Genomic DNA, 11,644 nt, shown 5'->3' on the forward strand with positions numbered 1-11,644 from the left:
CAGCACCACATAAGCAAAAAGAAAAAAGCCGGAAGTGGCGCTGTGGCTCAAGTGGTAGAGCACTAGCCTTGAGCTGAAGAGCCGAGGGACAGCGCCCAGGCCCAGAGTTCAGGCCCCACGACCGTACCCCCCCCCCAAAAAAAAAGAGTCTCATGGACTTTCCTGCTCGAGCTGGCTTTGAACTGTGATCCTTAGAGCTCAGCCTCCTGAGTAGGATTACCGGTGTGAGCCACCAGTGCCTAGGTACTCATTGCTTTTGATTTCTGTTCTTTTTTTTTTTTTCTGCCTAGTTCCCCTTTATTAAGACAGGAAAATAAGGAGTCAGTGAGACTAGGTTTTTTATTCTATTAGACCCCTCCCCCACACAACATTCTAGGAAGCAAAGTAATACAACAAAGAACAATGGTGTGAACAATGAAATACATAGATAAGATCTTCTGTTTTAATTTTTTTAAGATCTTCTGTTTTATTTTTTTATCCATATCCAGTACAAATAAGATAATTATACATTCTGCAATAGATTAGGAATTAACAGGGACATATAAGACCATACTCATGAGCTTCAAATGACTAAGCTGGAAGCATTAGCAAACTCCAAGAATGGACAATGCAAAGGCTCTAATAGGCTTAGTGCTGCTATTTAAAGTAATGAATTTTCTCTGCTTTTTGAATTCATTTTACCAAACCATCTCCTCAGCAGGTCTGATATATTTTGATTTCTGTTTTAAAGGGCTTATCTCAGCAATAGGATATTGTCTTCTTACCTCCCTGTTCTGGCATACTGTAGTGACTGGATTGGGTTTGTAGTAAAGAAAATCCTGAGAGAAGACGTGATAGCACAGAAATTGTAGTAAAGCAATTCCTTTCTGCAGAGAGAGAAGGCCAGCTCTTGCCAACTTGACTTTTGGGGCTGGATGTTGATAATGTTGACCCTTGGCTTGTCTTTGGCAGGTGCTGTGTGCCCAGGAGGCTCCCCGGAGGAGCATCTCCTCAGTAAGTACCTCTCTGAGGAGTGTGTGCCCACGTGCGTGTTTCTGTATCTTTGTGCGTGTATACACACGTCAGTGTATACACACGATGTGTACATACGTGTGTACACATCTGCCTGCACCTTGTTGCTCCCTGGCTTTCATGTCCTTCCCTCCGAGGCATGGTCTCCAGAGGTCACTCACCTCGCCCTTCCCTGAGTTGTGCTAGACAGCGTCTCCAGGGGAAAGGCCTTGGTTCTCTGGTCACTGCCTTGTACCTCCAACCTTGGCTGATCCGTGTCTTCTTCCTTTCTGTCCTCCCTCTAGCAACAAACAATTGTGAGTATTCTGTTCCTCCTCTGTGCTAGATTTGAGGGGCTCTTAGTTGCTCTGGGATTATCCCAAGTGCAGGTGGGCTGCTGCTGACCAGGGAGCCCCAGCAGGATGGCCCTGTCTTGGATAGGGGAATCCCTGCTGGCCTAGCTGGCACCTTAAGGTTGGCTCACCTGTGGGACCAGTGATGATGGGAAGAAAGGACCTGGCTCAAGCCCTTGGACACATGTAGATGACCCAAAGGCTCACCTCTCCATTCTCCCTCCTTCCAGCCTCCATCAGCTAAGTATGGTGGGCGGCACACAGTGACTATGATCCCAGGGGATGGCATTGGACCAGAGCTCATGCTGCATGTTAAGTCTGTGTTCAGGTATGGCTATACTTGTCCCCAGGGAGGGTGGTATCCCAGGCCCAGCCAGCGGTTTCCTCAGACCTCTGTGCCAAGATGCCCAGTGTGAGCCCCCCAATTGTAGCTTTGCTTAAATGCCTGGTGACATGGAGACAGGGAGGCCTGTAAGACCAGGCCTTGTATTCCAGTACCTCTCATCAGGCTGACCTGGGAGTGGGAAAGATAACATGGGTCCTGCTTCCTAGCCCATTGTGGAATTCAGGGTTGACTTTATCAGTCGGAAAGGGTGGGCCCAGTCCCTTCTCAGCCAGGGCCAGGGGAGAAGGGGCAGGGAAGAGGCCTTGGCATGCACCGGCCTGGGTGGGTCTCCTGGAGGAAGCTCCGGCTGCCCTAGGCCAGCCTGCGTGATGCTACGTCTTCCCAGGCATGCGTGTGTGCCTGTGGACTTTGAAGAAGTGCACGTGAGCTCCAATGCTGATGAAGAAGATATCCGCAACGCCATCATGGCCATCCGCCGCAACCGCGTGGCCTTGAAGGGTGAGTTCAGGGGCTATGCTGAAGTGCTAAGTAAGATTCCTTTTACCTCTGGGTACCAGTAGCTCACATCTGTCATCCTAGCTACTCAGAAGGCTGAGATCAGAGGGTCCTGGTGTGAGGGCAGCCCAGGCGGGAGTCTTTGAGACTCTTATTTTCAATAAACCATAAAAAACCAAAAGTGGAGGTTTGGCTCAAGTGGTAGAGCACTAGCCTTGAACACAAAAGCTCAGGGACAATACCCAGGCCTAGAGTTCAAGCCCTGGGACTGGCAAAAAGAAAAAAAAAAGATTCCTTTTACCACTGCCTAGACTCTAGTGGGCCCCACTGGCTTCAATTGAGGGGTTTTCTGGCTGGAGAGGACTCTCTTCGTTGGAGTCTGTGTTGCTTCTCTGGGCCTTGTGATGCTGTGACTTGGAGACCTTGATGTGTCCAGGCCTTGTGGCCTCCTTCCTGCCCTCCTTTTCCTTAGACAGCATTCTACCCACACCAGCTTTGGTGCTGAGTCTTTCTTCACAGACCAAAGCAGGGAAACCGTTCTGCAGTTCCGGCCCTCCGCCCCTCCGCCCACTTCCTTGGCTCTGGCCGCCGCAGCTGTTCATGTTGTAGACCGGGATTCCCATTACCTCTCCTGGCTTGCCATGCTTATGCCTAGGTGCTTCACCAACACCAGTCATCTGCGTGCAAGCCCCAGGTGCTGGCAGTCCCCTGGGCCTAATGCCAGCCGCAGGGTGCCCTCACTAGTCTAAGTGAAGTCAGCCTGGGCTGGGGGCACCTTGAAGGGACAGGCAGTCCTGCTGAGCTAAGAAAGGCCTCTCTGCCTGGCACCTCCTGGCTGCCTTCTCCCAGCAGCTTCTGTCTCCTAGCCTCACGGGACCTCTGCTTTCCCTCCTCTGGGTGCCAAGGCAACAGGGCAGGGCTTGGCTCAGCCAAGCTATGGTCTACTTGTGGCCTTTTCTAGACAGTCACTACATGGCTCTGAGCTGGAGATTGTGTAGTGCCTTGGTTTGAGGCCTGGCAGGAACCTCAGTAAAGGTCACCTTGTTAGAACCAATTTGGCCAGGCAGGCTGTGCATAAATAGGATTGGTTACTTTTTCTTTTTCTTTTTTTTTTTTGACAGTCCTGGGACTTCTGGCAGTGTCCCTGAGCTTCTTTTGCTCAAGCATAGCCACTGTACCACTTGAGCCACAGTGCCACTTCCGGCTTTTTCTGTGTATGTTGTTCTGAGGGATCGAACCCAGGGCTTCATGCATGCTAGGCAAGCTCTCTACCACTAAGCCACATTCCCAGCCCAGAATTGGTTACTTTTCCTTGATACAGAGGAAGCCTGAGCATAGAGTGGGCAGAGCTTACTGGCCAGCTGCCAATTGTATTTATTCAATAAGTTTATTCACTTGATAGATATTTATTGAGTGTCTACTAGGTGCCAGGTGTTTTTCTAGGTCCTTGGTACCCACTATCAACTGCCCTCCCCCACATACCCCATACCGTCTGCCTTTGTGGGGCCTACATTGCAGATGACATCCTAGTGTTCCATGAAATATTTTGTTCCGGAAAGCTACTTGTCCTCCAGCTGGACCAGCTCTCTGTGCACTTCTCCTGGCCAGGCAGGGGGATGTGGCAGCACAGCTAAGCCTGGGCTCCCTTCTCCAGCCTGCTTGCCTTGCTCTTGTTTTGTAGGCAACATCGAAACCAACCATAACTTGCCACCTTCCCACAAATCCCGAAACAACATCCTTCGGTGAGCCCAGAGCCTGGGGTGGATTGGTGGAGGTCAGCAAGTCTGCACTGAGAGGGCTTCACACCCTCTGGCAAGATGCCAGTCCAGCCTAGCCTACCTCTTCTCTCCTCTGCCCCCCTTCCAGCACCAGCCTGGACCTCTATGCCAATGTCATCCACTGTAAGAGCCTGCCGGGAGTGGTGACCCGCCACAAGGACATAGACATCCTCATCGTGCGGGAGAACACAGAGGGCGAATACAGCAGCCTGGAGCATGAGGTAGCAAAGCTGTGGGACTCTCGTGGGTTATGACAGTGGCAATGAGTGTGACGAGGGCCATTGTAGAGGAGAGACCTCAAGGAACCAAGAAAAGGCAGCCCAGCAAAGGTCATGGTGATGCCTGGGGAGAAGCCAGATGTACTCAGCAGCAGGGTTGCGTCGCGGCACAGCCATTATGCCCTTCTCTCCTGCTCCTTCGCAGAGTGTGACGGGAGTGGTGGAGAGTCTGAAGATCATCACCAAGGCCAAGTCCCTGCGCATCGCTGAGTATGCCTTCAAGCTGGCCCATGAGAGTGGGCGTAAGAAAGTGACGGCTGTGCACAAGGCCAATATCATGTATGTCCCTCGCATGCCCGGAAGCGGCTCTGGAACGGCTTGCTCAGCTCTCTCTTTTTTTTTTTTTACAGTGAAAACTAGGGTTATACTGTGGGTTGCTCAGCTCTTTTTTATTTTTTATTTTTGTGTCATTCCTGGGGCTTGAACTCGGGGTCTGAGTGCTGTCCCTGAGCTTTTGTATTCGGGACTAGCGCCCTATGCCTTGAGCCTCAGCTCCATTTTCAGCTTCTTGCTGGTTCATTGGAGATGAGAGTCCACAGGCTTTTCCTGCTTGGGCTGGCTTTGAACCATGATCCTCAGATCTCAACCTTCTGAGTAGGTGGGATTATAGGCATGAGCGACCGGCGCCTGGTTCAGCTCTTTTCTGACACTCAGTTTCTAGAACAGTGGCTGCCCATCAAGGAGCCATGCCCAGGGTTGTGCCCTGGTGTCTCCAAAGGTCTGTACCCTGGCCAGAGTGTATTCTCAGGGAAGATGAGCTGGGGTTATGCCCCTTGAGCAAGCGGGGGCAAGTTAAAGGCTAGTCCTCAGGCTTCCATGGCCCTTGGCACGCTTCACCCCTCCAGCTAACTATAGTGATGGGCCAAGATGGTATCCTGTGTCTCTCCTACCTCACCTCTGCCTAGGAAACTAGGTGACGGGCTCTTTCTCCAGTGCTGCAGGGAGGTGGCGGCTCGCTACCCCCAGATCACCTTCGAGAACATGATTGTGGACAACACCACCATGCAGGTTATTACTTTCCCTGGCTCCACAGCCTCCCGCGCTGGGCATCGCAGCTTCTCCAACTCAGCTTCCTCTTTGTCCCGCAGCTGGTTTCGCGGCCCCAACAATTTGATGTCATGGTGATGCCCAATCTCTACGGCAACATTGTCAACAACGTCTGTGCGGGGCTGGTCGGGGGCCCAGGCCTTGTGGCGGGGGCCAACTATGGCCACGTGTACGCAGTGTTTGAGACAGTGAGTGTCTAGGAGGGCAGCCCTGCCCTTTCTTGTCTCAGCAGCCGTGTGGGTGGGGAGTTGCATGCATGTCCCATGCAGTACTGTGCAGCCATTAGCACTACTGACATGCTCACGAATGTGGCGTGCTGAGAGAAATCTCTGGACCTTTACACACCCCCATCCCCTCTCCTGATGTCCCCTCCCCTGCTCTATGTCTGTGGGCATGCCTGTGTTGGACATGTTAACGCGTCTCTCCTGTCCTCTGCAGGCTACGAGGAACACTGGCAAGAGTATTGCCAACAAGAACATTGCTAACCCCACAGCCACACTGCTAGCAAGTTGCATGATGCTGGACCACCTCAAGTAAGTGGCACCCTCACGCCTGTCTCTGAGCTCTCAGCCGGTCCTCTAGGCCTTGGTGACCAAAGGCTGTCTCTGTTCTGCTCCTCTAGGCTTCACTCCTATGCCACTTCCATCCGCAAAGCTGTCTTGGCGTCCATGGACAACGAAAACGTAAGGTTCCACTCCCCTGTCTGGTGTTGAGCTGGCGTGGCTGGGCTGAGGGGCTGGACATAGCCATCAGCACGGATTTTGGCCTCTAGAGGAAGAGTGGTCTGAGGTTGGATGGGGTTTCTGGGCCTCAGCTGGTCCTCCTGCCCTCCCAGAAACAGTTCCAGGGAGACAGTTCGGCATCCATGGGTTGCCTGAGGGGTGAGGGCAGACATTGGCAGGCCTGGTGTGCCCAAGTGGCTTTGTCTCCCCAGATGCACACTCCGGATATTGGGGGCCAGGGCACTACGTCCGAAGCCATCCAGGACATCATCCGCCACATTCACATCATCAATGGCCGGGCTGTGGAGGCCTAGGCTCTCCCCGGGGCCCCCTCAGCTGTCCCCTAGAATCCCTGTCACTCCAGCATCCCAGCCTGCTTGGTGGGTAGACCCCAGAATAAACAGCTTCTACCCTAGACCACGGCCATGTGCTTCCCTCACTCTGGGACAGGAGTGTTTCAGCTCATACTTTATTAAGAAAAGGAAATACACGCACTCTTTCCCTCTCAGAGAACCCTCTAGGTATATTGTGGGCAGACGCTGCGTGGCAGGCCTGGCCCCGTCTGCCCAGCCTTGGGGTATGAAGGAGCTAGTATCTAGCAGGGTAGGTGAAGGAAGCTCTGCTTTCCTTGAAGGCACTGAGCCGGGGCTAAAGCTCGCCCGGCCTGCTCCTGAGGCGGTGATGAAGCTAGGGGTTGAGCCACGGGTGCTGGAGGCAGTCCGCAGCACTGGCCCGCTTCTCCGGGATGTATTCCATCATGGGCAGCAGGAAGGCGCTGAACTGCGTGGCCTGCTCCAGGGGCCACTCGTACTTCTCCATGAGCACCTCGTACAGGCCCCAGTGCTTGAGGTTGTGGATGTGCCGCAGCTCTCCTGGGGGCCAGGAAGCCTCAGAGTGAAGCAGAAGGTTTCCTCCCCTCCCCGACCGACCCACCCAGGCCTGAGCCCGCTCAGCCCCCACCTCTGCGGTTGAAGAACTCGCGGGAGTAGCGGCCTGAGAGGGCAAAGGCGGGAGGGATGTCTCCCAGAAGCTCCACAATGTGAGCGATGTGGTCTGTGGGCACAGAGGAGGTTGGCGAGCTGGGCCTGTGGGCTTCAGGCCATGGAGCTGAGCCCAAGGCCCGCCTCCCCTACCCTCATCACGACTGTAGTCTTCTCCAGAGTGAGGCTCGAACAGATAGTCGCCAGTGGCTAGCTCGAAGGCCTAGAAGGAGGGGTTGGTGAGGCTTCTGGCAGACAAGCCACCCTGGGCGAGGGGGCATCCAGGATTGCAGGGCATACCATGCACGCCGTGCTCCAAATGTCAGCCGGGGGACCGTACTCTGCACCAATCAGCACCTCCACTGCCCGGTACTGCCGAGTCTGAATGTCCTCAGTGAAGTGCTTGTGCTGAAGGCAAGGGGACCCCTGGAGACTGGAGCCTGAGCCACACTGGCACTGCCTCCCTGCCCTCCCTCCCTGCCCTCACACTGCTCCATGCACCTGAGAGCTCTATGAGGCTCACTCTAATTCTTTTTTTTTTTTTTTGGTCGATCGTGGGGCTTGAAATCTGGGCCTGGGCGCTGTCCCTCAGCTCTTCAGCTCAAGGTGAGCGCTCTACCGCTTGAGCCACAGCACCACTTCCGGTTTTCTGGTGGTTCATTGAAGACAAGAGTCATAGATTTTCCTGCCTGGCTGGCTTTGAACCGTGATCCTCAGATCTCAGCCTCCTGAGCAGCTAGGATTACAGGCGTGAGCCACCAGTGCCTGGCTCTCACAGACCCACAGATTCTAAGGGGAGTGGCCAGGCAGCCTGGCGCCGCCCCTGCCCCTTGCCATGGGTCTCGCCGACTGGCCAGAAACCTGCTGCCCCAGGACAGCGCCAGGAAGTTGCTCTCAGTTCTGCCCGGAACTGCCACATCAGCCTCATGCCATACAATGGGGTGTGTGCCCTGTGGGCCCAGGCAGGGCTCCCCAGGAGCAGCCTGCTTCCCCAAGGTACGCATACCACCCAGCAGGCATTGCCCAGGTCTGCGATCTTGATCTTGATCTTGTCTGCGTTTTGGGGCTCCAGGGGGTTCACCAGGAGGTTCGAAGCGCCGAATGGTGCTGAGGAGAGAAGAGGAGGGAAAGCAACTGAACTGGCCCAGCTCTTCCCGCCCCTGCCAGTCCGCTGCCCACTGTCAGCCACACTTACTGCTGGGCGACAGGACGCCCCCAGTCTCCCGCTGGTTCGATGAGCCTGAGAGGATGGAGCAGGAGGCTGGCGAGAACAGCGAGCCCGAGAAGCCTGAGGTCTGCGAGCTGGGGCTGAGGCTGCGGTTGCCCCCACGAGCAGGGGAAGAGGAGGCTGAGGAGGGGCCGGCCCTGGCACCTCCTGGGTGGCAGCCAGAAGATGAGGTGGAGCCGCTGCCCCCCTCTAGTCTTGAGCCAGAATCTGGGAAGAGGGGGCAGAGGTGTGCATGAGCAGAGGCCGGCAGCCTGTGTGTGCTGTGCAGCCCAGGGCCCTCTCTGGTCCTCACCGTCGACCATCGCTGCGGCTTCCATGGCCTCCAGCCTCTGCAGATCCCGCAGCCGCTCCTCCAGGAGCCGCTTCTGCTGTTTGCGTTTGCGCCTCATCTTCTTCCTCTTGTTTTTGGACAGCTTACCAGTCTGCTGCCAAAGTCAGGGTCACCCCCCCAGGAACCCGGAGCTCCCCTTGGTCCCAACCCCTAACTTAATCTATGTATCTCTCTGCCTCCCTTCTTGTTTTTCTAGTGCTTAAAGCTCCGACCTGTCCCCGTTTCCCACCCCCGCCCCAGCCTAAGGCAATCTGAAGTAGTCATTTGGGGGAGACACAGTGTCCTTCCACGGAGGCCATGATGGGCTCAGGGGCCGGCAAGGGCAGTTTGGGGCACATGACCCTCTGCATCTTTCTCATGGGGTCATCCAGCCTTTTAGAAGCGCCACTGCGGGCACGCGGGGGTGGGGCGGGACACGTGGGCTGAGGAGATCAGCTCGGACAAGATGGCGTCCAGCCCACTCAGGGAGATGGGGAAAAAAAGGGTGCCACCACTTACCAAGACCTCCTGGGGGGCGGTGCTGACTGGGGGGGGGACATGTGGGGATTGAGGGAGAAAAAGATTCAGGCAGAGTGAGGCCCAGAAGCCCAGCCCAGCCCAGCTCACGGTGTTGATTACCTGTGGAGCGGGACAGCGGGGCGGCACCTGATTGCTGCCACTCAGTGGCCTCAGCAGCCAGGCGCCTGATGTAGGCATCGCCAACGCACAGCAGGATGTTCTCGGGCTTGATGTCTGTGTGAATGATCTTGCACTTGGTGTGAAGGTAGTCCAGGCCATGCAGCACCTGGGGAGAGCCATGAATGAAGTCACCTAGTCACGCTCATGCCAAGGCACGCCCTCCAGGCCACACCTACCTGCCTCACAATACTCTTGACGCAGGCCACGGGCAGCCCCTGGTAGTTGGACTTGATGATCCACTTGAGGAGCTGGTGGCCCAGGACCTCCAGCACCATGCACACATCTGGGGCTGTGAGTGAAGGGCAGCCAGCAGGCCTCCGTCTGCCACCCAGGCCCTACCCACTCTCAGCTGTGGAGGGACAGTGAGGCGCTGGCAGTGCAGAGAAGAGGAGATATGCCCTGCACCATCCTGGTGGTCACCGCTGTCCCAGTCATTATTATTTATAGTGTCCTTGCCACCGTCAGGCGTGCCAGTCGGACTGGCACACTTTGTGGTCATCCTAGATAGAAACCTCTCACACCAGCCCAGTGTCTTTGCCCAGTTATGCTAAAGGACCTGTGAAGTAGCCTCTGACATTTGGGGGCACTCAGCCACATGCACCATAACCACCAACCTGAATCCCTGCCCACCTCAACACAAGTGCCCCCAAAGCGTGAGGTTGTTTTGTAGACTGTTAGCTCCAGTGAGCAACAACCCCTGTCGTGCAGCAAACGGAGACCCCGAAGCCTGAGAAGGCATAAACCAGCTCGTTTGCTGCCACACCATTTTGCTCATCGTGTAAAGGATACGAACGCCATTAACCCCCGAGATCCTGAAGTCATCAATAAGCTGAACAATGGTCTCTCTTTTGGGGTCACTAGGATCACTGTCTCGCACCTAGAACAAAAAGCCCAGGGGCCGCAGGTGGCTCCAACCTGCTCCTCACCAGCTGCTCCCCTGAAGCAGCTCTGGTCCCCATTACACCCATACAGTTGGGTCCCACTTGAGGAAAAGCTTCAGCCACTCCCAGCCCTCTGGCTTCTTTCTCCTTGTCAGGGGGGCCTGCTGGAGCTCACCCCTCTGGGAGCCCCAGCAGGCCCTGTACCCACATTGCCAGGCCCTGGGCCATTCCCAGGGGAGCCTGGGGCGGCAGGGGAGGCGTCTCACACATTTCAGGAGCTTGATCTCATCCACAGCTGTCTCCGTGTAATGCCCTGCGCTCTTCACCACTTTCAGGGCCACAAAGCGCTTGCGCCTGCAATACAGAGACCCTCATTGGCTGCTGTCCCTGGCTACACTCACACGGCCATGGGAGTGGTCTTCACAAAGCCCAGGGGTGACTGGAAGCCACAAATGCACTCGTGCGAGTCACTCACTGGATGTCCCAACAAAGCCAGACAGTGGAGAAGTGGCCCCAGCCCAGCTTGCGCACCACGTGGTACCGCCCATTGAACAGATCCCCGATCTTCACCGGGTAGTAGCCACCTGCCAAAGGAAACCAATAGAGAATAGTGGGGAAATGGCCCTCCTCCGTCTGTCCGGGAAGCCCAGTCCCGCTGGCCATCTGGCCCCCATGGGACTGGCCTCCAGGCCCCCGACTCCTCCCGGGCTGACCTGAACTTCCTGCAGTAGTAATCTGGCCACACGCACCCAAGACGGGACCTCACCCTTGCAGTAGTCCTTGGGGTCTTCCTGTTCCTCATCATCTGAGCCCAAGAGCCCCTGCAACACCCGGGGGGGTGCTGTGGCCGGGGCTAGTTCTGAGCCCGAGGACCCGGGCCCATAGGAGGTCTGCGAACTGTGGGTAGGGAGGGAGGGTAGGCAGTGAGCGCATGAGGTGCCAGGGACCCCAGGTGCCTGGCTGAGCCATACCTGCTGCTGCTTCCGTCACCACTGTCCCCCCCACCGCCACCGCCTGTGCTGGCGCTCATCCTGCCCTCGGCCCGCCGCTCCGGCACCCTAGGCGGCTGCTCCTGTGGGGCCCTGCAGTGGCCTGTGCATTTATAGCCTCTGCTGCTGATCTCACTCGACTTTATAAATAGAATCCCAGCTGCTCAGCTGTGGGCAAGGTATGCGGTGCAGGGAGGGAGGGGCAGTGCATATTGGTGGCCCAGGAGAACCTGCCCCCCCCCAGGCTGAGCCCCTTGGCTTTGCCCCTACCCCAGGAACAGAGGTGGTTGTGGCAGCGACTCAATCTGCAGGCTAAGAGGGCCACCTAGAAGAGGACTAAGCAATCTGCAATCCGGAGTGCTTGTCCTCTAGGGCTGACGGTGGTGGGGAAGAGTGTTAACATGGTGGCCCTGTCCTTAAGCTTCACTTTTTTTTTTTTTTTTTGGCGGTCGTGGGGCCTGAACTCTGGGCCTGGGCGCTGTCCCTCAGCTCTTCAGCTCAAGGCTAGCGCTCTACCACTTGAGCCACAGTGCTACTTCTGGTTTTCT

General features: G+C 56.0%; 2 protein-coding genes across 5 annotated transcripts in view; one reads left to right on the forward strand and one right to left on the reverse strand.

Moving 5' to 3' along the window:
• Positions 1–6,426, forward strand: part of Idh3g (isocitrate dehydrogenase 3 (NAD+) gamma) — a 10,218-nt gene extending 3,792 nt beyond the window's left edge. Inside the window, exons 2-13 of one of the 2 annotated variants that reach the window (XM_013035386.1) lie at positions 952–993; positions 1,296–1,307; positions 1,574–1,671; positions 2,075–2,187; positions 3,866–3,926; positions 4,051–4,183; positions 4,386–4,519; positions 5,146–5,248; positions 5,329–5,475; positions 5,726–5,820; positions 5,910–5,970; positions 6,222–6,426. In XM_013035386.1, the coding sequence (XP_012890840.1) occupies positions 952–993; positions 1,296–1,307; positions 1,574–1,671; positions 2,075–2,187; positions 3,866–3,926; positions 4,051–4,183; positions 4,386–4,519; positions 5,146–5,248; positions 5,329–5,475; positions 5,726–5,820; positions 5,910–5,970; positions 6,222–6,323 (1,101 nt within the window). In that variant the 3' untranslated portion in view covers positions 6,324–6,426. The remainder of the gene's footprint in view (positions 1–951; positions 994–1,295; positions 1,308–1,573; positions 1,672–2,074; positions 2,188–3,865; positions 3,927–4,050; positions 4,184–4,385; positions 4,520–5,145; positions 5,249–5,328; positions 5,476–5,725; positions 5,821–5,909; positions 5,971–6,221) is intronic. The other variant, XM_013035387.1, reaches the window with a different exon arrangement.
• A 270-nt stretch (positions 6,427–6,696) lies between these two features.
• Positions 6,697–11,137, reverse strand: Srpk3 (SRSF protein kinase 3). 3 transcript variants are annotated; one of them, XM_013035341.1, is made up of 16 exons: positions 11,079–11,137; positions 10,874–11,004; positions 10,583–10,691; positions 10,374–10,461; positions 10,016–10,103; positions 9,403–9,509; positions 9,167–9,332; positions 9,047–9,072; positions 8,510–8,639; positions 8,377–8,424; positions 8,185–8,277; positions 7,996–8,096; positions 7,290–7,397; positions 7,143–7,212; positions 6,970–7,062; positions 6,697–6,881 (listed from the first exon to the last, which is right to left on the reverse strand). In XM_013035341.1, exons 1-16 carry the CDS (start codon positions 11,135–11,137, stop codon positions 6,697–6,699), a joined length of 1,602 nt encoding a protein of 533 aa, XP_012890795.1. The 3 variants fall into 3 exon arrangements, with proteins under 3 accessions (XP_012890795.1, XP_012890794.1, XP_012890793.1); XM_013035340.1 differs by having other exon boundaries at positions 8,185–8,424; XM_013035339.1 differs by having other exon boundaries at positions 8,185–8,424; positions 8,510–8,642.
• Between the last annotated feature and the right edge of the window lie 507 nt (positions 11,138–11,644).

Source organism: Dipodomys ordii, unplaced genomic scaffold (genome assembly GCF_000151885.1).
Source record: "Dipodomys ordii isolate 6190 unplaced genomic scaffold, Dord_2.0 Scaffold209, whole genome shotgun sequence".
Taxonomy (NCBI): domain Eukaryota; kingdom Metazoa; phylum Chordata; class Mammalia; order Rodentia; family Heteromyidae; genus Dipodomys; species Dipodomys ordii.